Source organism: Maniola hyperantus, chromosome 17 (assembly GCF_902806685.2).
Source record: "Maniola hyperantus chromosome 17, iAphHyp1.2, whole genome shotgun sequence".
Lineage (NCBI taxonomy): Eukaryota > Metazoa > Arthropoda > Insecta > Lepidoptera > Nymphalidae > Maniola > Maniola hyperantus.
In genome coordinates, this window is record NC_048552.1 from 5,114,973 (window position 1) to 5,138,990 (window position 24,018).

The 24,018-nt window shown below is 37.8% G+C and overlaps 3 protein-coding genes across 3 annotated transcripts in view; 2 read left to right on the forward strand and 1 right to left on the reverse strand.

Annotated features, from left to right (window-relative positions):
- Positions 1–1,050: 1,050 nt before the first annotated feature.
- OXA1L (OXA1L mitochondrial inner membrane protein) lies at positions 1,051–2,432 on the reverse strand. The gene has a single exon (XM_034977611.2). The coding sequence runs from the start codon at positions 2,304–2,306 to the stop codon at positions 1,116–1,118; it is 1,191 nt and encodes a 396-aa protein (XP_034833502.1). The 5' UTR covers positions 2,307–2,432; the 3' UTR covers positions 1,051–1,115.
- A 653-nt stretch (positions 2,433–3,085) lies between these two features.
- On the forward strand, positions 3,086–5,790 carry LOC117990156 (U3 small nucleolar RNA-associated protein 15 homolog). The gene is made up of 4 exons (XM_034977610.2): positions 3,086–3,305; positions 3,383–3,481; positions 3,842–4,024; positions 4,572–5,790. The coding sequence occupies exons 1-4, from the start codon at positions 3,201–3,203 to the stop codon at positions 5,769–5,771; spliced, it is 1,587 nt and encodes a 528-aa protein (XP_034833501.1). The 5' UTR covers positions 3,086–3,200; the 3' UTR covers positions 5,772–5,790.
- Positions 5,791–8,724: 2,934 nt separating this feature from the next.
- Crag (DENN domain-containing protein Crag) overlaps positions 8,725–24,018 on the forward strand; it is a 46,743-nt gene continuing 31,449 nt past the window's right edge. Inside the window, exons 1-4 of the mRNA XM_034977608.2 lie at positions 8,725–8,893; positions 9,151–9,309; positions 17,407–17,571; positions 23,510–23,749. Coding sequence (XP_034833499.1) covers positions 9,183–9,309; positions 17,407–17,571; positions 23,510–23,749 — 532 coding nt within the window. The 5' untranslated portion in view covers positions 8,725–8,893; positions 9,151–9,182. The remainder of the gene's footprint in view (positions 8,894–9,150; positions 9,310–17,406; positions 17,572–23,509; positions 23,750–24,018) is intronic.

Below are 24,018 nucleotides of genomic sequence, written 5' to 3' on the forward strand. Positions count from 1 at the left end.
TCCGGGAAAAAAAATTCGGGTTTTAAAAAGTAGAAAGAAAGAGCCTGTGAGGGTCAAACTTTCGTTATTTTATAAAAGGTGGAAGTTTTTCTGTGCATTATTCCCAACACAGTAGGAACGATCAGCGACTATGAAATTTGGATCACGATGATCCAAATTTCATAGTCGCTGATCGTCTGTGTAGAGAAACTTTCAGCCTTTATAAAATAACGAATGTCTGGCCCTTACAGGCTCTTAGTCCATAGTCTCCGGATACAAGCTATCTCTGTTGGTATATTTCGACAAAATCAGTAAACGGATGTGCCGTGAAAAGCTAGCAGACAGATAGACATACATTTATGATATTCATCGATCAAATAATACTAATAATAATAGACCATACCAAGGTAGGTAAGTAAAAAAATCTGATTTAGGTTTTAGGAACAATCTATCCATCTGGTATTTATCAGGTACCTACTTACTTGTATATTTACCAGTCTTAAAATTAATGTTATAAGCACACCATGCAATGCAAATTATTAGCAACCATCAATAATTTGATAGGGGTTTTAAGTGGTTAGTATAATTATACCTTATATAAATTATATAAGTCTAGTTACTCTTCCTGAAATGTCCATGTTAGAAATTAAAGATGCTTGACATATTATCATCATCACTTACCACCAAGTGAGATTGCAGTCAAGGGCTAACTAGTAGGTATCTGAATAAAAAGTTTCCATAGGATTTACAAAAACCTATATCCAAACAGTCAAAATTGTGAGGCATCATCTAATCCAAACTTTCCATCCATACTAATATTATAAATGCGAAAGTGTGTCCGTCTGTCTGTCTGCTAGCCTTTCACGGCCCATCCTACTAACTGATTTTTACGAAATTTGGTATAGAGATAGCTTGCATCCTGGAGGATATAGGCTACTTTTTATCCCGGAAAATTAAAGAGTTCCCACAGGATTTTTAGAAACCTAAATCCACGCAACGCGCACACGAAGTCGCGGGCATCATGGCTTGAGATAAAAGGGATACTATTGCTAAATAATAAATCAATGAAGATAATTATTTACAACACATTTAATACAATAATATAATCTACTGACTAAATCTATAACTAAAACCACCTACTTAGGTTTTGCTTGTATTTTTGCTACTTTCGTTGGATCATATTTGTAGGTTTTCTGTAAGGCTCCTTGTCCTGCTCTCGTGAAAATCAATTCATCTACCCTCTGTCTGTCTGCTAGATCTCTTGAAATCTTCATATTAGTCCATGACTCCTTTGCTCCTTCTACAAATCCTTTTTTCTTAATTGGTAAATTCTCTGCCTTATGTGAAATCAGTGCTGGTATTCTAAAGTATTCCCTAACTGCAGGTATTTTAAGAAACGCTACTTGTCCGAGAGATATAAAATTTGTTGAAACCCAATAAACTAAGATAGCCCCCGGGAAGTTTATTGTGAAAGGTAACATGATAACTGGTATTGCTCTCAGAACATATCTCATTACCTGCATGTTCTGTGCGTCTAAACGAGCACCGTCAACTCCTAGTTCAATAGTTGCCCACATAGTAGCACTTGTAATAATTGGCAATATAAAGTATTGATCAGGTACAGTCAGGTCCATGAACCACCAAAGTCCACCATGCATCATGCTTTCCACGGGACAATTAGCCATGCCTCTTAAACCCATGAAGAAGGAAATAAATAATGGAGCCTGAGCTAAAGGAACCAGAACATTCTTCAAAGGATTTAAGCCTTTTTCTTTCATGAAAAGCATCATTTCTTGTGCATAACGAGCAGCTTCTAGCTGATTACCTGTCTGACGGGCTTGAGTCATTTTCATTTGTAGCAACTGAATTTCTGGCAAATTATTATTCATAACTGCGCTGTTTCTCTGTGACATAATAACTAATGGGAACATAATGACTCTGACTACAATAGTACCTATTAAGATTGCACCCCACCAGGGTACGTCGAGGGATACGTGTAGGTACTCGAGACAGTTCTGTACCATACCGACAGGAGTCCATCCTCCAAGGCCAAGGCTTGCGAATGTAGGTTCTCCGTTAGCAGCTAAGGACTGAACAGCTTCAGTAATCTCACCGATTGCAGCAGGATCAGGTACGGGAGGAGGTTCCGGAATATTATCCACTAAAGGAGCAATTTTTCCCGCATCAATACCGGTGGAAGCGTATCGCACTGATCCAGCTGAAGAATAGAAATAATAAACCTTAGCTTTCCTAACCTCAAACTTCTTATCACAAAATAAATTAACTATGCCACTCCGGCGTCCGTGGCGATTTAGTAGTTTAAACATTGCAATTTAATTTCTTAGTAACTTAGTTTAAAAATTTAAACAATTTTCCAATAACAAATAACTACAAAACACTCTGAGGTTATAAATTATGTCATTTTGATTTTGACGGTGATTTTGACTGTGTTTTCTTTTTTTTTTTTTTAATTTATTTTACGGCCCTGGATAATTTTGACTGTGATTTTGACTTTGACACAGAGTTTGACATTTTATCATCATCCCTCTCAAGTCTCATCCCTCCATCCAAAGACAATGGTTCAGAAAGAAAAGACTAACGCACATTGCTATATGCTAGGTACTGGTTTAAAATTCTACTGGATAATTGTGTAGTGGGAACATAACAATAAATCACGAAATAAATAGGTACCTACCTACCGGCTACCGATGGGCTACGTTTAAAACTATTGGTTTAAAAACTCTATTCTATATTACAAAGTACTCTGTGCTCTATTCTCTCAATGGGGCCGATTCTCTTCTAAACTAAACTAAATTAACAGGTCTAAATCTAGTGCTATCCTTTTCCACAAGCAACATTATAAAAGGGATAGCAATAGATTTAGACGTGCCATTTTAGTTTAGTTAAGAGATAGTGTGGCTAATTCTGTTGTACACAATCTCTAAACTAAACTAAAAAGGCACGTCTAAATCTATTGCTATCCCTTTCATAATGTTGCTTGCGGAAAAGGATAGCACTAAATTTAGACCTGTTAATTTAGTTTAGTTTAAAGATTGTGTACCAGAGATTCGGCCCCATTGTACAACGGAATTAGCCACAACGTCAACTGTCATTGGTCACTGTCATTTTTAAAAACAATGTGGTTTCGGCTTTTCGAGGATTTTCAAATGTTTTCATAAATAGTTTTTAATTTTAACGATTAAAATATATTGTAAGACAAAATGGCACACATAGTATCTTATCCATTCAAAAAAACAAGCAAAGCGGTTTTTAAAAAGCCTGGTTCTGTCGCAACACGGGATGTTGTTTACTGGAAAAAATTAGGGGTAATGCTTTTTAAAACTACGCTTATTAAATGTTACTTAATTATTATGATACTTAATTTATATTCTTATAATTTCAGTTACCGGTTCTAGTGAAAGAATTTGGTGCAATTGACTACTTGGATTTTAGTCCTATAGAACCATATTATTTTGCTGCCACTTGCTCGGTCAGAATACAGGTTAGTTCAGTGTATTTCTATGTAAACTTTATTATCTTTGTAGTAATTATGCGCTATCCGCGGAAAGAATGTTATGTAATCCCATGCAAATGATTAGAGTCATAAATCTCACTGGGCGCTAACAATTTTGAGGCACCAACCAATCACAAACAAAACTGTTTACTTATTGAACTTCGAATGTTACACATTTGGTTTGTCAATGTGAATCGTTAAGTCAAATGCATCTACAACTGGTTTGAAGTCCCTTTCTTACTGAGAAGAGCCTGCAAGAAACTCTGTAGTTGCTCTTCGCCTCGTTCCTATTGCTGGATGCAACTTGCATGTCAAATTCTATATTAGAGCTTTTTTTTTTACTTTCAGATTTATGATCCAATAACAAAAGTTGTCGCTAAGAATATAGCAAAATTTGTGGAAGCAGCCTATGGTGGTGTATTTAGAAATGACGGAAGGCTTTTAGTTGCAGGCAGTGAAGAAGCATCTGTAAAAATATTTGATGTCCAGTCTAAAAATGTCCTTCGAGTTTTTACAGGACACACTGGCCCTGTAAGTTTCAACCCTTCTATTATAAATTATTAGATGATGCCCACAACTTTGCCTGCCTGGATATAGGTTTTTTTAAAATCTATAGTGTGTGGGGGAACTTTTTGATATTCTGGGATAAAAAATAAAGGTATAAGCTAAGCTATCTCCATTCCAGATTTCATCCAAATCCTGTCATTGTGATGTGAAGGAGTGACAAACATCCAATCTTATGCTGTCTTTGAACCAAATTTCGTCAAAATGAGTGAAATGTATGGGCTATGAATACCTAGTAGACTGGCAGACACTTTTGCATTTATAATATTATAATAAAATAGATTAGGATTAATATAATACTGCAATAGTTTGTCTGTTTTACTGTTTGTGTGCATACTACTAATCTTGTTCTTAATCTTGAATCTGCTTTAACTTTGATCTAAATCAGTCTACTAAAACTTGAGAAACAGCTTGACTTGAGGTCATGCTATCAACCAAAATCCTAGACAATAGTCAAAAAGGCTCATGTCTTAACAAATAACTAAGACAGCTAAAATTCTTATGCATGTTTCAGGTACACAGGACATTTTTCACTAAAGACCAAGTTAAAGTACTCAGTTTTTCTGATGATAAGTCAGTTTGTTTATGGGATATTGCTACAGAAGAAAAGATTGCTTCATTCTCTGAACACACAGATTACATAAGGGCTGGTGCTCCAAGTCCTATATCTCCAGACATTATTCTATCTGGTAGTTACGACCACACAGTAAAGTTGTACGATTGTAGATCCAACGAAACTGTACTAACTGTCAACCATGGTAGTCCAGTAGAATCCACATTATTCCTGCCATCTGGAGGTATTTTCATTAGCGCTGGTGGCACAGAAATTAAAGTGTGGGACATATTTAATGGAGGAAAATTACTGGCAAACATTTCCCAACATCATAAAACTGTTACTACATTAAGACTTGCCAGTAATAATAGTAGACTTATGTCCGCATCATTGGACAGACATGTTAAAATATATGATTTGGCAACTTTCAAAGTAGTGAATAATATAGATTTTCCCAATGCTGTATTGAGTATGGCTATATCAGAGAATGATGATGTGTTAGCAGTTGGGATGATAGATGGAGTCATCTCAATAAGGAAAAGAGAACAACCTTCAAAATTGATAGATGAAAGAAAACGACAATTCAAATTTGCCCCAGGATATACACAGACAACCACTGTAGATGATGTGAAACCAAAACAAAAGGAAATAAAAGGAGCCCCAGAACAAGAATGTGATAGATTCTTAAGAAGTTTTGAATTCACAAAAGCCTTGTCTATTGTTCTAAAACCATACGTAGCCACTAAACATCCTAATTTAACTGCTGCATTAATTCAGGAATTACTCAGGAGAAAAATTTTACATATTGCTATTAGAGATTTGCCAGAGAAGGATATTAGCGCATTGCTAAAGTTCTTCAAAAGGAATCTTGGTGAGACAAGATTTACAAGAATAGTGATTGATGCAGCAAATGTTTTTGTTGATGTATTTGAAAATAATATTAGTACATTCTCGAAATACAATTTGTGGCTATACACTGCATTGCAGAAAATTATTAAAGCTGAAATTGAAGTTTGCAAGAGAGTAAGTGAGTTAGAGGGTGCAATGGCCATGCTATTCTCAGGTGCTCAAGTTAGTACAAGTTATGATCCACTTGATTTCCATGATAATAATTTAGCACCATCATCAAAGGCACAAAAGGAAATTGTAATTGATGTTTAAATAAAGTGGTAAACTAATACTCACGTTTTTATTTATTTACAACTCAACCTTATCCATCTACTTGCCAGTACAAAATTCGTACAAAATGTGATCACTAGATAGGTGGTAGAGGCTAGCCAAGCGAAGGAGGAAAATACATTATGTACCTACCTAATGATTATAGTATATTTTATTGAAAATAAAATCACTACCTTTGATGATTTGGGATACAATTTTTACCATTTGAATCACACCCATAAGTTGGAAAATGTACTGGAACTTACAAGTGCATAATTGCTAATACCTATCCAAGACCATACGTGAGACGTTGACATGGCAGTTGAGGTATGAGGCGGGGAACGCCCCGCACACCCGCGCTATCCCTCACTGGGTTAGCGTGGGGGCTGTGCGGGGCATCAGTTTGTCACCCACCCCGATTGTCACCTCAACCTACAGCTGGCACAAACACTTTTAAGGTTCCATACCTCAAAAGGAAAAAAGCCGGCCAAGTGCGTGGCGGGCCACACGCAGTGTAGGGTTCTGTAGTAGTGGTGTCAAATACTGTTAAACTTACATAATATAATATCAATAATTGTTATTAAAATTTATTGATAAATAAACACGTTAAAAATATAACACTGACTAAAAAAAAAAAAAAAAACACGATACCTACCCCACTTGATTTCATCTTACTTTGAAAATTGAAAACACTACTTTCATGAACTCATTTCAATTTATTTTTGGTGATGTAACCAAACGAGTCGCAGGGAGCCGCTGGATTCAGGCGCCGCAAGACCGTGACGTGTGGAGTGGAAGTCACTCCAAGAGACTTATGTCCAGCAGTGGACGTCTATCGGTTGATGATGATGATGATGATGATGATGACGTGACCAGAAATTACGGTTTTCAAATTTTCCCCCTTGCGTGTGCTATAAAACCTAGGTAGGTACCTACCTACCTGATAAATTCATGATTCAAGGTCCATGGGAAGTACCCTGTAGGTTTCTTGACAGACAGACAGACAGACGGACGCACAGACAGACGGACGGACGGACGCACAGACAGACGGACGGATGGACGCACAGACAGACGGACGGACGGACGCACAGACAGACGGACGGACGGACGCACAGACAGACAGACGGACGGACAGACAACGAAGTGAGCAAAATAAACTACACCATTAAATTACCCGAAAAAATAAACTAGCAAAAAGTCTATGAACGCGCACTATCGTTAATCGAACAGTATCGGTAATAAACAGAAATAACAAAAATTTCGACTATTGTATTATTTATGTATCAAATCAAAGCATCAACAAAAATAACAAAATGATTTAACTTATTTATTAACACTTCGTAGGTATTCGATGGGAACAACAAAATCATTTGATATGCTAAATTTATCATCATATCGATGTGGTGGCTATTTAACATTAGTTGACTTGCTATTTTTAACCATATTCAATGCATCGGTATTTTTAGCGCATGACGTAATCGGTCGCAATCGGTAGGTATAATGTCGTCGCGCTCGCGTTTTGCACCGCGCGCCCCCTTCGAAATTTAATTTCCTGGAATCTTCGCGCTACCTACTTAAGTACCTACTGCAGCTACTTAGAACGTAGGTATAGGTCCTAACTATAATAATTTGTATTTTTTTATTTTAATAATATTTTTTTATTTAAAATTGTTAAGTTTTAGTATCGCAGTTAATCAACAAACTTTAATATGTGTTAAATTAACAGGTTAATAAATAAATTGGTCACCTCTATTCTGTAGTCACAATCTTCGAAAAACAGATGTAACTCCTTAACCTGTGAACCCTACTTAGCCATGATAGATTTCCTTTAAAATTGATTATAATATATACTACTGCTGTGAATTTTTTCACGTTCCTATATACTACCATTAGGCTGATAGAGGGGGGGGGACGGGGGGCGGGGGACACTTGAATCTAATAAAAATTAACACTAAAACATATTTTACAAACGGATCTAGTACCTAATCAAAAAATGATGTTCCCAGACCCACAGTATTTGTATGTATATATACCCATGCCAAATTACAGATTTCTAGCACTAATAGTCTCTGAGATTAACCGAGGACGGACGGACGGACAGACAGACAGACGGACATGTCGAAACTATAAGGGCTCCTTGTTTACTACGGAACCCTAAAAAGGAACCTTTATAGGATCAATTTGTTATTTGTCTGTCTGACGTCTGTCAAGTACCTATAGGGTACTTCCCGTTGACCTAAAATCATGAAATTCGGCAGGTTTGTTCGCATGAATGAAAGAATGAATTAGATTTAAAGACCTTGCATCCAGAGACGTGAAGAAATTAAAAAAAAGAATGAATTTTGATTTTTGATGTTAGATTCAAGCTTAGATTACTCAGAATAAGGACTTTTAGAAGTAGCCCTATTGTGACACTTACTGTTAGAGCGAGATAGCTAAATGCATTTAAGCTCTTATTAAAACGTGACAAAATGATTATGTTTTGTCCTTATCACCGTGGCCACTTTGTTTTTGTTTGCCAAAATGTATTTGTACGTGAGTATTTGGCAAACAACATGAAGTGAGGTTATGTTGACTCAAGTATTGTAAATAAATAATGGATTCGTTTTATTGTTTTTTGTTTTTGAAGTTATTGTGCAATGGTGCGTTGCCGTATACTAGGCTACAATAGCCGAAGCGAACGTAAAATAGACAGAATAACATTTCACAAGTAAGTACCTTTGCTTGAGCGAGAGGGACTGAGGGGGCCACGCTAGTTGCATATCTGGACATATCTGTGCTCTATCTACGGATTTATGATTTAGTGGATTTGTGGACTGTACCACAGACCAATAACATATGGACTGGATGGCGGGGCTGTGGATACTGGATACGTCAGTGGTGTGCACTGTGCTGTGGTGCAGCCACAGATTAATAGGGATACTACGTATGGTGCAGCAAATAAAGTAAAAATCTTGTATCTTTGTAGAATTATGTACAAAATGTTTGTACATTAAATATGTCTTTTTGCTTTATATTACATTAACAACATGGCTATTATTTATCTAAGTGTTAAACAATACAGTGATCATGCGTAATTTCTTGGCGAAATAATTCGTTATCTGTTCCAAGTTTCCCTTGTACTTGTGAGTTCACTTTTGGTTATAATATTGTTTTAAATAGGATTGCGCTTGTTTATTTTGTTCGTAAATTTTATTCGTGACGATAACATGGTGTTACATAAAGGGCAGTGAATACCTAGTGATTGGATGCTAAAAACTTTTTTTTAATTACTAGTGTCTCTTGAGTCGTGTAAAAGGTTAAGGACCGAAATTAATAAACTAATAATAACATAATAGACTTTTAAAGCAACAACTGATTTTATCTAACATTTGTATTATAGGTTTTTAATGAAAATCTAGAAAGTACATAATAATGGATGAGAGGCGTGTAGCAGAGTATTTTGTGGTGGCTGGGCTGCCAGAAGTGCCTGAAGTACTGGATGATTCTGACTCAGGACACCTGAAAGGATACAGTACAAAGCCACCAATCACTGACATAAGTAAGTACAGACCCTTTAAAACAACTTAGATAACCTTTAACAATAAAACATGGTAAGGGTTTAGTGGTTAAGACATTGGCCTCCTATTCCAGGGGTTGGGTACACATACACCTCTAACTTTTTGGATATATGTGCATTTTAATCAATTAAGTAAGGTAAATATTGTGATTTGTGAGGAAATCTGCATACCTGAGAGCTCTGCATAATGTTCTTAAAGATATGTTAGGTCTGCCAATCTGTTGGAACATTATTTAAACACCTTTATGTAGGTGATTATAAAATTCTTCTTTATGGTGTTTTGGCGGCTATGCAGGGCTATCCAGACCCTGAATCACATTGACCGTTGCCGATCTATTGTGATCGTCCCATTTTGCAGTTCTTGTCCAATACTGATTGCCGGCAGGAAAAGCACCAATTTCTCGGCCGAAATGATTTTCACCTCCTTCTGGGTGCAATATGTGTTTCCCTAGGTGAAGACTACATTTATGCATTAGCGCCTGACATTGACGGATAATTTATAGGGGCGTTTCGGCGTCCTCTTGACAGAGCCTACACTTATCCGTATCTTGGAGCTTGAGGTTGTACATGATGCGTCTCTTCAAACATAAAGTTAATTAATTAGTTCAATATTCATGTCTCATGCTTAATTGGTTCTCTAGGTCATAATTGGCTGTTTGTACTCCTAACTGTTTAATGATTCTAGTCTCATCTACTTTGTCATACATATTAATGATCTTATTTTGCTTAAGGATAAGCTATTCTTTACAATCATGTCTGTCAGTACATCATTACCTTGATTGATATTATCTTCTAACAATATATAGTATGCGGCCAAAAGTGATGAACATCGATCTTTAGAAGGAGATAGCAGATTTGTAGAGCACTGTCTCAGTTGTTGAGACCGACAAAACGTCATATGGGTATGAGTGACAGAGACAATCTGAAATGTCAAAAAAACCGGCCAAGTGCGAGTCAGGCTTGCACAATGAGGATTCCGTACTACAGTCGTATTTTTTTGTCATTTTGCAGGATAATTCAAAAACTATGATACATAAAATAAATGAAAATCTGTTTTAGAATGCACAGGTGAAGACCTTTCATATGATACCGCACTTGATATAGTTATCTTACTTAGAAAATTGAAAATACTAATTATTAGTTCATGACCACAATTTAATTTTTTTTGTGTGATCTAACGCTAAATTCACGGTTTTTCAGATTTTTCCCCAAATGTCAGCTATAAGATCTACCTACCTGCCAAATTTCATGTTTCTAGGTCAACGGGAAGTACCCTGTAGGTTTCTTGTCAGACAGACGGACAGACAAACAGACAGACAGACAACAAAGTGATCCTACAAGGGTTCCGTTTTTCCTTTTGAGGTACGGAACCCTAAAAAAACTAGTTTTGTAAATCACATTTAATTATGTCATCATTGTAAGGGAACCCCGTAATAATATACAGGATCATGATAAAGCTGTCACAGGAAGTTGGGAAGCTATCACTGAAATTGAGCAGATTGAGAGGAGTATTATCTTTGGGGAACACCCTGATTTTAATAATTTAATTATTTACTCATTATACGTAATACTCATTATTTGTTATGTCTTGCCAGTGAATATGCCTACGTAACCAATTCAATTCCTGTGCTTATGTGACATATTGACCACTAGCTGATGCCCGCGACTTCGTACGCGTGGATTTTGGTTTTTAAAAATCTCGAGGGAACATGCAAAAAAATCACGTCGATCCGTTGCTTCGTGATTGAAGGACAAACCAATGAACCAACAAACAAACACACTTTCGCATTAATAATATGGGTAGTGGTAAGTACTCAATTGTGATGATATTCTCCATTAAATTTAGTAGATCATTGAAGTAACTAGGTATTTAAACAAATCCTTACAAATATTGATATGAATTGTGGTTAGACCCCTATATCGAATGACTCCTCAATATGTAACATACACTGTGGCTAGGCATTGTGTTACAGCAAGGCTTTGCTATGATATGGTTGCCTGCAGTTATTTCTATTTGCATTCCTTTAAACTGATTGCATAGAAGTTATTATAAGGCTCCATATCACTGCCTTTATTTGTGCTATTTATATGTGAACTAGCTGAATAAAACCTATAACTTTGTATATTTGAAAATTGCACGATGTTCCTAAAAAATCTCACCAAAAAAAACTCTTTTCAAATATTCATAAAATCAGTAATTAGGTAATTTAACATCAGCTGACAAACCTGTGATAGCCTAGTGGTTAGCACGTCCGCCTTCTAATCTGAGGTCGGGGGTTCGATCCCGGGCACGCACCTCTAACTTTTCGGAGTTATGTGCGTTTTAATTAATTAAATATCACTTGCTTTAATGGTGAAGGAAAACATCGTGAGGAAACCTGCCTGAGAGTTCTCCATAATTTTCTCAAAGGTGTGTGAAGTCTACCAATCCGCACATGGCCAGCGTGGTAGACTATGGCCAAATCCCTTCTCACTCTGAGAGGAGACCCCGTGCTCTGTAGTGAGCCGGTGATGGGTTGATCATGATGATGATGATGACAAACCTGCAAGTTTATATCTATTTATTATCAGTACCCATATTATACATGCGAAAGTGTGTTTGTTTGTTGGTTTGTCCTTCAATCACGTTGCAACGGTGCAACAGATCGACGTGATGTTTTGCATGGGTAATGGGTAAGTATAGATATAAAGACCTGGAGAGTGACATAGGCTTTTTATCCCGGAAAATAAAAGAGTTCCCCCGGGATTTTAAAAAAACCTAATTCCACGCGGCGAAGTCGTCAGCTAGTACTATATTTATTTATATTTAAAGAGAAACTGACATATCCCTATCATCATCATCATCATCATCGGTTGCTGCGCCTAATATCGCTCTGATTGTGTCGGATTGCCGTTCTATCGGAAAATGAGAGTGAGGGAATAGAAAGTACACCTGTATTTGCGCATACATTTGAGCACTATAGCTCTCGCGCAGATGGCTAATCTCTGTGGAGCTTGGCCACCGTTGCCGAAATTCGATTAGGAGGGCAATCTGAATATATAAAAGGAAAAGGTGACTAACTTACTGACTGACTGGTCTATCAACGCACAGCTCAAACTACTAGACGGGTTGGGCTGAAATTTGGCATGCAGATAGCTATTATGACGTAGGCATCCGCTAAGAAAGGATTTTTCAACCCCTAAGGGATTGAAATAGAGGTTCGAAATTTGTGTATTCCACGCGGATGAAGTCGCGAGCATAAGCTAGTTATCATATAAATAAGTAAATGCTTTTGTTAGCAGTTTTTCGATGACCTCCCTTTGACACAGTAGTTATCACTGGTCTTATAAGTGGACGGCCCTGGGTTTAAATAACCAGCAGGGTCAATTTCAAAAATTGCAATTATCACGACGATTTGGTATTGATAAGTGATAACAAAGATTTCATTAATACAAAGCTAAATCAATCAAAAAGTTTTATAATATGTATACTAACTGATACCTGCGCCTCCGTCCGCGTGGATTTAGATTTTCAAATATCCCGTGGGAACTTCCGGGATAAAATTTCTGTGAAGCAAGCTACCTCTGTACCAAACCTCATATAAATCGGTTAAACGGATGGTCCTTTAAGAATCCCGTGGGAACTCTTTGATTTTCCGGGATAAAAAGTAGGTACCCTATGTCCGTCCCCGGGATGTAAGCTAACTCTGTACCCACTTGGGCTGTGAAAAGCTAGAATATATAGAATAGATTTTTATTATTCAAGTAGGTAAACTTTTAAAAGTGCTTTTTAAATCGTCAACTAGTTTAATTTACCACTGGTTCGGAATACCGTTCCTACCGAAAAGAACCAGCAAGATTTCGGCGGCGTGGCGGCGGCGGCGGCTAGCAGACAGATAGACGTTTTTTTTGTAATATTAGTATGGATTACGTAGGATGTAGGACTTAATGAATGAAACCACTTTTTATACTGACTTTCTATAGAAAAACCAGACATTAGCTTGCAAGAAACTAGTTTCCGAAGTGGGTGATTAGCGTGGCTGATACACACCTAGATTTCTTATAATCCATTTATCTAATCAGTTCACATTTTATTTGTAAACATGAAATCACCATTTTAAGTACCATACAATTGATTTTTATATTTGTCTATTAAATGGTTTCGTCAGCGTAACATTAATTAAGAATCAATGAATAAATATTTAAAGTAGAACGATAAAATTCCTTATTAGTTCAAAACCTCCACATTCGCTTATCACCAGATAGTTAATTTCCGTAAAGAAACGTGACTCATGGTTGACATTTTTTAATTCAGCCCTCAACCAATAAAATGGCCTTAAATCATCATAATGATCAACCCATCGCCGGCTCACTACAGAGCACGGGTCTCCTCTCAGAGTGAGTAGGGTTTTGGCCATAGTCTACCAAGTGCGGATTGGCTTGCTAAAGATCAGCTGGGATAGCTTTCTCTAAGAAAAACACATACCCGATTAAGTGCGAATCAGACTCGCACATGAAGGGTTCCGTATCATCGTATCTACGAGATATAACATTGTACTTTTTAATTTAATTTAATTTGCATGGCGACCATTTTAAAATTTTCCCCTTCCGTTTGGAACCCTTAGAGTATGGAATATGAAAAACAGGATAGGCAATGCCTGTTTGCCTCTAGGGAGTGCACGCAATTAGTAAGCAAGACGACCTCCCATTTACTACAGTTACGTATAGATTTCTTTTAGTCTAGGACACACGGGGACCTTGATTCGCTCGGATGAACCAGACCGAGAAAGGTTGTAAAAACTCGTATGACAAGTTCCATTTGTAAGCAGTTATCTTTATATGCCTACTAGTTTGCCTCATAACGTAACTGAATTGAAGTTTATCAATCAATAAGGCTTGGATATACAACGCGTGGCGACTGCGGCGACACGCGCAGCTCCCAAAAGCGGATACGCGTTCATACAGTACGCGACAGAAAATAATGAAGGTAGGTACATCCTGTGCCTTTAGAATGATATTTCGGCTTTGTAGAGCGTTCTCTCTGTCTCTCATACATATATGACGTTTTGTCGGTCTCAACGACAGAGACAACCCTCTACAAATCCGCTATCTCCTGCTAAAAGTCGATGTACATTACTTTCTGCCGCGTACGGCGTGATTCCCTAACTCAGTATCTTACACTGAATGATAGCCACCGAGCTCATTTGACATTGGTTGGTTCTACATTACTGCTTCATCGAGAAGATTTTGAGGAACGATTTTGAGCCTCAATAGCTCAACTGGTAAAGGAGTGGACTGAAAACCGAAAGATCGACGGTTCAAACCCCGCCCATTGCACTATTGTCGCACATACTTCTAGCACAAGCCTGACGCTTAGTTGGAGAGGAAAGGGGAATATTAGTCATTTAACATGGCTAATATTCTTTTTAAAGAAAATAAAATAAAGAAAATAAATAGTAGCTACCATTTCCTTTTGTTCCTTCCTTTTTCCTTTTGTAAGATACCGAGAAATATACATCGAAAATAAAGACAACGAGAGGAAAGTAATATGGTAAATGTTTAAAATTATTTCAAACAAGAGCAAAATTACTGTGAGGTTTTCCTAATACGTATTTCCTGGTTTTCGATAATCGTTTTCCTCACACATTTTGAGTTTTTCTGTCCTAACATTACAAGGACTGCAGTTCATGGTAAAAAACTATAATACAACTAGATGATGCCCGCGACTTAGTCCGCGTGGATATAGGTTTTCTAAAATCCAGTGGGAACTCTTTGATTTTCCGGGATAAAAGGGGCCTATATCCTTCCCCGGGATGCAAGCTATCTGTGCCAAATTTCATTAAAACCGGTTGAACGGATGGGCCGTGAAAAGCTAGCAGACAGACAGACTGACAGACAGACACACTTTTGCATATATAATATTAGTATGGATAATTTTATTTATCTAACTAGCCGAATCTTACTTATGCAGTCACATAATAGGTAATAGCCAGTGGTTTTTCATAAGCCGGTAAATATTTTCTAACGCGGTAAGTTGCTGGCCTAGTAAGACTTCTATTTTAGTCTAAATCCTATCAACAATGCGCCGGTTACGTTAGTTATGCACTAGTTAATGCCCTTGACTTGAGAGCTGAACCCATCGATTTGTGCATTTACATTTTACTGCCAGACCTAGCAATGTTCGAGGTGTTTTGACCAGGATTTCATTTTTACCCGATTTTACTGGAGGGCATAGTGTTTAGCACTCATATGTGTGTGAACATATGTATCAGCTTTACTGAATTTATTTGCTTGTCATATGACAAACAAAAATACGACGAGAAAAATAAATTATACTTTGGTACCTATATCAAATGAAATGCGATGTGTTTGGCCCAGTACCTCGCGATCGCGTGTATGAATTCGCGCTAAACGATTCGCGGCGAATTCGCGTCTTCTGGAATAGAACATATTTTAATTCAAGTAAACTTTTACAAGTGCTTTTGAATCGTGAAATAATTTAATTTATAACGTGTAAAATTTAACTCCTCACGCGCCATTTTAACTTTTTGTGTCATGACACTTGACCTTTAGAGTTCAAATGGCGCCTGAGGAGTCATTTTTTACGGACTATAATACTGGTTCGGAATGCCATTCGTCTAAACTAGGTTAGCGATCACCGCATTTGTCCCTAAACTCGATAAGGAGGGGAGACTTTGTCAATAAATAAATAATTGACAGTTAAATAATAAGATATTATTTGTCCACCCCAACGATTAATCTCAATAAGGGCACAATTCATTGACCCGTTTTATTCACATTTATTATTATCATTGATCATCGATCGATGTCTTGAATGACCTACATTGTTTGACCATTAAATTGCAATCTGTAGACTGGGGGCGTGAAGACAATTTTTTTAAAATCGCAGATAAGTCAGTCAGACTGCAATCTTACCTGGTGTTAAGAGTCGTTCTAAGACTTCTAAGCAGACAAGTTGAAAACGGGCTAACTTGACAGGGTATGACGGCTTAATAAACCCTTCTTTTCTCGGTTTCTATGCACCGCGAAGGCTCCCACCAGACCAGACCTTAGAAATTAATTTTCCTATTTCCCCTGTCGGTACAATCAAACCTGACCTTCCACTAATAAGGCCATAGCGGTAGCCACTGCGTCAGAGAGTTTGCTAAAATGTGAAGATTTGCAAGAAAAATAATGTGACTAAATTTTTTGTAATATGCTGGCAGCAATCAAAGACTTGTCCACAACTGGGCGCTATCCCGTGAGTTTATTTTATAAGTGAACCACAACGGTCACAATAATTCAAATAACCAACTGATAGATATGTTTCAACTAACCACTTATATGGGTATTAAATATTGTATTTATTTAGTCGTTAGGAGGTTTACTTCAGGTTAGGGTTTAATATTATTATTGTTATTGAAGTCGTCACAAAGCCTTATTTTCAAATATGCATATTAATAGAGAATACAAAGCTAACTTTAATTTATGACTTACTAGCTGATGCCCACGACTTCGTCCGCGTGGAATTAGGTTTTTTTAAAATCCCGTGGGAACTCTTTGATTTTCTGGGATAAAAAGTAGCCTATGTCACTCTCACACAGGTCTTTATCTATACCCATACAAAAATCACGTCAATCCGTTGCACCGTTGCAACGTGATTGAAGGACAAACCAACAAACAAACACACTTTCGCATTTATAATATGGGTAGTGATAGTACCCGCATAAGCTGACTTAACTAAAAATAATTTTTTTGAAGGACCGAACCTACTACATATTCTGATATTCTACGACAGATACGGGTTCTAAAAGCCTATTAGGCGCAATGCCCACAGACGGAGTAGAATTCCGCGCTTCTTTTTTATCAACTTAAACTCGGCTTTTTACTTTGATTGATACGGTTGAAGTTAGCACCTATAATGAAAATGAGCGCGCTCTAGCAGTGGACAGTGTGATGGTGGCAGACGAATGGCTAGCCGATTCTTGTCCATATAACTGTGCACTAGCCACCACTCGCCGGCCTTCGACTCCTCTCGTCTTCGTCATTCGACGCACTCGGTCAGCGCTGGCCCTCAGTCAATATTGTTTATTGTTACAGGTGTAATATTCCCTGGCTTAGGGGAGAGAGTGCCAGATGGATACGAAGTATTGGAGCTAACGCCGACCGGCCTGCCCGCGAATTTGAACCATGGATCGATGCGGTCGCCAGAGTGCTATCTGTGCATACGGAGAGGAAGGGATCGACCACCGCTAGTGGATATAGGTAAATACTAGCTGATGCCTGCGACTTCGTACGCGTGAATTTTAAGCCTCAATAGCTCAACCGGTAAAGGAGTGGACTGAAAACCGAAAGGTCGACGGTTCAAACCCCGCCCGTTGCACTATTGTAGTACCTACTCCTAGCACAAGCCTGACGCTTAGTTGGAGAGGGAAAGGGAATATTAGTCATTTAACATGGCTAATATTAAAAAAAAAAAAAAAAAAAAATTTAAAATCCCGTGGGAACTCTTTGACTTCTTGGGATAAAAAGTAGCCTATGTTACTCTCCAGGCCTTTAAATATACCCATGCTAAAAATTACGTCGATCTGTTGCTCCGTTGCGACGTGATTGAAGGACAAACCAATAAACCAACAAGCCAACATACAAACACACTTTCGCATTTATAACATGGGTACTGATTTTAGTTCGTCTTAGCAAACTATCGGTATTTAAAACCGAGATATACACAGAGTCCTTTTACTTGGCTCAGACCTAAGTTTCAGTTAAATCTAAATAATATAATATTATGTATCTCGATTTGTCTTCTAATTTAAATCTGAACAAAATCTAAGTATACTCTTTAGATCTTAGCTTTACACTTAGCTTTATACTTAGCTTTATTCTTAGCTTTATGACTGTAGTTTTACTTATTATTGTAATTCTTAATAACAAATTTCGGTAATAGCAGCAAATCGTATTGGCCAGTAACCAACTGTGCAGGAAATATTACAGTTTACAGTGCACAGCTGCACAAGTGTGCGTGTGTCCATTGATATAGAGGGCACTCTCATAGTCCGATGGGTCGGCAATCCGACACCTCCGGAGAGAGATCAACGGCTTTATGTGCACTCCCGCTCGCGAGTGTGTTACACTGCCGTGCCAATTATCCAACTGTTGCTGCAATTGAGAATTTATTGACTGGAAATACCAGAAATGTTTGGCCCAACCAACGACTCGAACCTGGGACCTCATGAATTGCAGCTGAATAATCTAGTCACTAGATCAATTAGTTCAGAGACTGGTTTATTTTTGTAATAATATGACCGTCTATTAGACCTTAGGCGAAGCAATTTTGATCTAACCAATGCCTACGCTTACAGCGTTTAATATTAATGTATATTATATAAAGTCCTCCTCCTCCCAAATTACTTCATTGCGTGCCCTTGAGAGTGTACTTGCACACAAGATGACATTGACGACATTTGTCTCGACAAATTGTCTGTTTTTGTCGCATTAAGTGCGTGCTAGACGACGACAAGACAAGAATGTTGCAACTATACTTGTATGTAATTATGATAAGCTTAGAAACCAGATAATAATATCATCATTATCATGATTTACACATTGCATCGCCGGCCCACTACTGAGCACAGGTATCCTCTCAGAAGAAAAGGTTTTAGGGTTTAGGCCATAGTCCGGCACGCTGGCCAAGTGCGAATTAACAGACTTCACACACCTTTGAGAACATCATAAAGAACTCTCAGGTATGATGGTTTGCTCACGATATTTTCCTTCACCGTGCATGTGAAGCAAGTTATGATATATATTTTTATAAATTAAAGGTGCATGCCCGGGATCGAACACCTGACCTCCCGAAAATGAAGTGGACTTTTTGACCCCTAGACTATCACTGGTCGGGTATCAGTAGATCGATTTCGTAAAACCTGCATCAATCATTATTACAATATCAATTGTTGTGAGTGAGCATCAACCAGAGGTGATTGCGATCGTGACATTGTAGCTGTCATTCTCCCGCGTGGAACAGCTGGTGTAGCTCCATTGAATCGAGCATATTCCTTAAGTAAACAAAGCAGAATCCTTATAGTGTTGCATCGACATTTATTGGTGACTGGACTTAAGTAACGCATAAGTCCATTTCACGGCATGACATAAGGCGATTTGAGGCGATCCGATATTCGATACTTATCGTCGTCGGTTTGGTTTTTGTTAGAGCCCCTGCCCACTAGCGTTTCTCCAACGACGCCGCAACAACGCGACATGACACGACATCGTTTGGTACAATTGCGAACTTTAATTTGAAGTTTTTTATAATATGTCTATAGTTAGGGAGTAGTTATCCATATAAGTATGTAGTTATAGTGTAATTAGTATATACATAACAGGCGCCAGCTCTATTTATATCGAGTTTATATTCCTCAAGTAAACAAAGCAGAACAGAATCCTTATGTCGATGCAACATTATAATGTCAATGCGTTACTTTATCCTGTCACAAATAAATTTTATTTGTGACAGGACTAAGTAACGCATAATAAGTCCATTTCACGACATGACATTAGGCGATTTGAGGCGATCCGATATTCGATACTTATCGTCGTCGGTTTGGTTTTTGTTAGAGCCCCTGCTCACTAGCGTTTCTCCAATGACGCCGCAACAACGCGACATGACACGACATCGTTTGGTACAATCGCGAACTTTAATTTGAAGTTTTTTATATGTCTATAGTTAGGGAGTAGTTATCCATATAAGTATGTAGTTATAGTGTATTTAGTAGTTACATAACAGTCGCCAGCTCTATTTATATCTAGTTTATATTCCTCAAGTGAACAAAGCAGAACAGAATCCTTATGTCGATGCAACATTATAATGTCAATGCGTTACTTTATCCTGTCACAAATAAATTTTATTTGTGACAGGATTAAGTAACACATAATAAGTCCATTTCACGACATGACATTAGGCGATTTGAGGCGATCCGATATTCGATACTTATCGTCGTCGGTTTGGTTTTTGTTAGAGCCCCTGCTCACTAGCGTTTCTCCAATGACGCCGCAACAACGCGACATGACACGACATCGTTTGGTACAATCGCGAACTTTAATTTGAAGTTTTTTATATGTCTATAGTTAGGGAGTAGTTATCCATATAAGTATGTAGTTATAGTGTATTTAGTAGTTACATAACAGTCGCCAGCTCTATTTATATCTAGTTTATATTCCTCAAGTGAACAAAGCAGAACAGAATCCTTATGTCGATGCAACATTATAATGTCAATGCGTTACTTTATCCTGTCACAAATAAATTTTATTTGTGACAGGATTAAGTAACACATAATAAGTCCATTTCACGACATGACATTAGGCGATTTGAGGCGATCCGATATTCGATACTTATCGTCGTCGGTTTGGTTTTTGTTAGAGCCCCTGCTCACTAGCGTTTCTCCAATGACGCCGCAACAACGCGACATGACACGACATCGTTTGGTACAATCGCGAACTTTAATTTGAAGTTTATTATATGTCTATTGTCTATAGTTAGGGAGTAGTTATATAAGTATGTAGTTATAGTGTAATTTGGGAGAAGTTACAAAACAGGCGCCCGTCCGAAGCGTGCGCTACTTCGGGTGCTTACGTTGTATCAACGACGGCTTACGCTTGATGTTATCCGTTCCTTAGAAATTCATACAATTTTAGTAAGCGCCCGAAACGCAGCATACTGGGAGCGTGCTTCGGGTGCCTGCTAATTTTAAGTGACTAGTCACCTATAAAATAATTAACTTCATTGTGGTCGCAAATTCCATAGTAGCCCCTCCTGTTTCCTTAATAGGCCTTTCATTTTTTTATTATTCCGTTTTCGTAATAATTTTCTTTTTGACAGGAAAGCCAACAATAGTTTCCTCGTACAAACGCAAGTGTGAAGGGGCTCTTACAGTAATAATAATTTGTACCTACAAAAATAAAACCGATTTCAACAAAATGCTTATCAGGGTGCGATATCTCACTCTCTAAATCTGGGTTTTCATTAATTCAATCCATACTAATATTATAAACGCGAAAGTGTGTCTGTTTGTCTGTATGCTAGCCTTTCAGAGCCCATCCGTTAAGCTGATTTTGATGAAATTTGGTAGAGGGATAGCTTATATCTCGGGGAAGGACATACTTTTTATCCCGGGAAATCAAAGAGTTCCCACGGGATTTTTAAAAACCTAAATCCATGCGGACGAAGTCGCGGTCTCTAGTTTCTAGTTTTAAATTAATACTGAGCCAATTTAGCGTTCGTTATAGCTGTTATAGGGAATATTATAATGTAGGTATGTACATTGTACATTTCATTATGATGAAAAAAGACGTCGAAACTATTTTGTAAATTGTAATTACTCTCTACATTCTAAATAATATCTGTCCCGGCTGTACTCACGTGTTTAGTCGACGTTAGACCGACTAGTTTCGAACCCATCCGGGGTCCTTTTTCAAGGGAGGATGGGTTTGAAACTAGTCGGGCTAACGTCGACTAAACACGTGAGTACAGCCGGAACAGATATTATTTAGAATGGAAATCACACACGGTAGTTTAAACGCTAAAATACTCTTTACATTCTATTTATGTACTTACATTACATTGTTGTTTATTTGTAACTAGGTAATGCCCGCGATTTCGTCCGCGTGAGTTTCGGTTTGTAAAAATTCCGTGGGAACTCTGATTTTCCGTGATAAAACGTAGCCTATGTCCTTCCCCGGGATGCAAGCTATCTCTGTACCACATTTCGTCAAAATCGGTAAACGGGATGGGCCGTGAAAAGCTAGCAGACACAGACAGACAGACACTTTCGCATTTATGAAATTAGTATGGAAGTATGGATTGTTTAGACAATAATATTGTTTTTCATCAATGTGCCTTATAATAATCTAAAAATATAAATTCTAAATACGGAGTCAAAGTTAATTGCGCACTTGATTGAACGATTACGTTTTCGTTATATAAACTTTTTATGAAGTAATTTTTTTTATAAAGAAATCAGTTACTCAATTGTCTTAAATAGTATTTACTAGATGATGCCCGCGACTTCATCCGCGTCGATTTAGGTTTGTTAAAAATCCCGTGGGAACTTTTTGATTTTCCGGGATAAAAATTTGCTTATGTCAATTTCCGGTATGCAAGCTACCTCGGTACCAAATTTCATGTAAATCGGTTAAACGGATGGGCCTTTAAGAATCCTGTGGGAACCTCTTGATTTTCCGGGATAAAAAGTACCCTATGTCCTTTCCCGGAATGTAAGCTAACTCTGTACCAAATTTCATCAAAATCGGTTAAACTGTTAGGCCGTAAAAAGCTAACAGACAGACAGACACACTTTCGCATTTATAATATTAGTATGGAGTATGGATTACAATGTAACAAATAGTTATTTGAAATACCGACAACGCTACCCTTGTTGTTTGGGGGCGACCCTTCGACGCCTGCTGTCATTGGACTTTTATCTTCTCTAAACATACATGTATACTAAAAGTATGTATAAAAGGGTAAATGTACAGGACATTGACCCCAAAAATCTATACATTTCTTAATCTAGCCTTACTATATCATTAATAATCAATATCATATTACTAAAATTAATGTAATGAAGTTAATTTTATCGAATTGTATGACTATAAACAGATTTGTTTATTTAGGTGATACGGCATAAATGAAAAAATACTGTCAAATGCATCGTTATAAATAAACAGATTTATGTTTAAAGTTGACGAAAAAGATTTGTGTTATAGACATTAATCTGTCTCGCTTTAACTTTGTCTTAATTCTAAACTGCCTGTTCTAGCCTAGTGCTTAGGTCGTCCGCCTTCTAATCTAAGGTTCGATCCCGGGCCAATAACTTTTCGGAGTTATGTGCGTTTTTAAGTAATTAAATATCACTTGCTTTAACGATGAAGGAAAACATCGTGAGGAAACCTGCATGCCTGAGATAATGTTCTCAAAGGTGTGTGTAGTCTACCAATCCGCACATAGCCAGCGTGGTAGACTATGGCTAAACCCTTCTCACTCTGAGAGGAGACCCGTGCTCTGCAGTTAGCCGGCGATGGGTTGATCACATGATGATGATGATGCAGTCTAAGCAAACTCAACGCTCTATAGATCTCAGCCTAAGATCCAAAAGTCAAGTGCACCTTGAAAATCCCACTGTTTATCTTATTCTTCTTTCCACAGGTGTTATGTACGAGGGCAGAGAACGCTTAATGGCAGACGCTGAAATGGTCCTCCTCTCAGTAGGCGACAGACTTGCCAACGTGAACAATTCCACCGCCAAAACGTTCATAACGTACAGACGGGCACACCCCACGGCACCCTGCAACGCATTGGTGGTGGTCGATGTATGTGTCATAGTTACGAGTAGGGGGGAGACGCCACCGCATGCCTTCTGTATGATCGGGAAGAATCTGAATAAAGGTACAATAGAACTTGTAGTATACAGGGTGTAAACGCTAGCACATACTTAGCGTTATTGTTATACTACCTAAACACAATGCAATACCAATAACCATTTGTCTCATTTTGTAGTTTTAGTGATTTAGTATTTTTTAAACCCGCAATGTATAGCTTGCAAAACTCAGGTCCATGCGGCACCTATCGTGTTAAAGGATAGTATATATCGTGTAGGTATTGGATCGTGTTTAGGTTGTAATTACACCCTGTATGTACTTCATATTTCTAACATC

Coding starts and splice junctions, on each gene's coding strand:
- LOC117990156 (XM_034977610.2), top strand. CDS start 3,201: ATGGCACACATAGTATCTTATCCATTCAAAAAAACAAGCAAAGCGGTT. Junction 3,482..3,841: donor CTTGCTCGGTCAGAATACAG/GTTAGTTCAGTG, acceptor TTTTACTTTCAG/ATTTATGATCCAATAACAAA. Junction 4,025..4,571: donor TTACAGGACACACTGGCCCT/GTAAGTTTCAAC, acceptor TGCATGTTTCAG/GTACACAGGACATTTTTCAC.
- OXA1L (XM_034977611.2), bottom strand. CDS start 2,306: ATGTTTAAACTACTAAATCGCCACGGACGCCGGAGTGGCATAGTTAAT.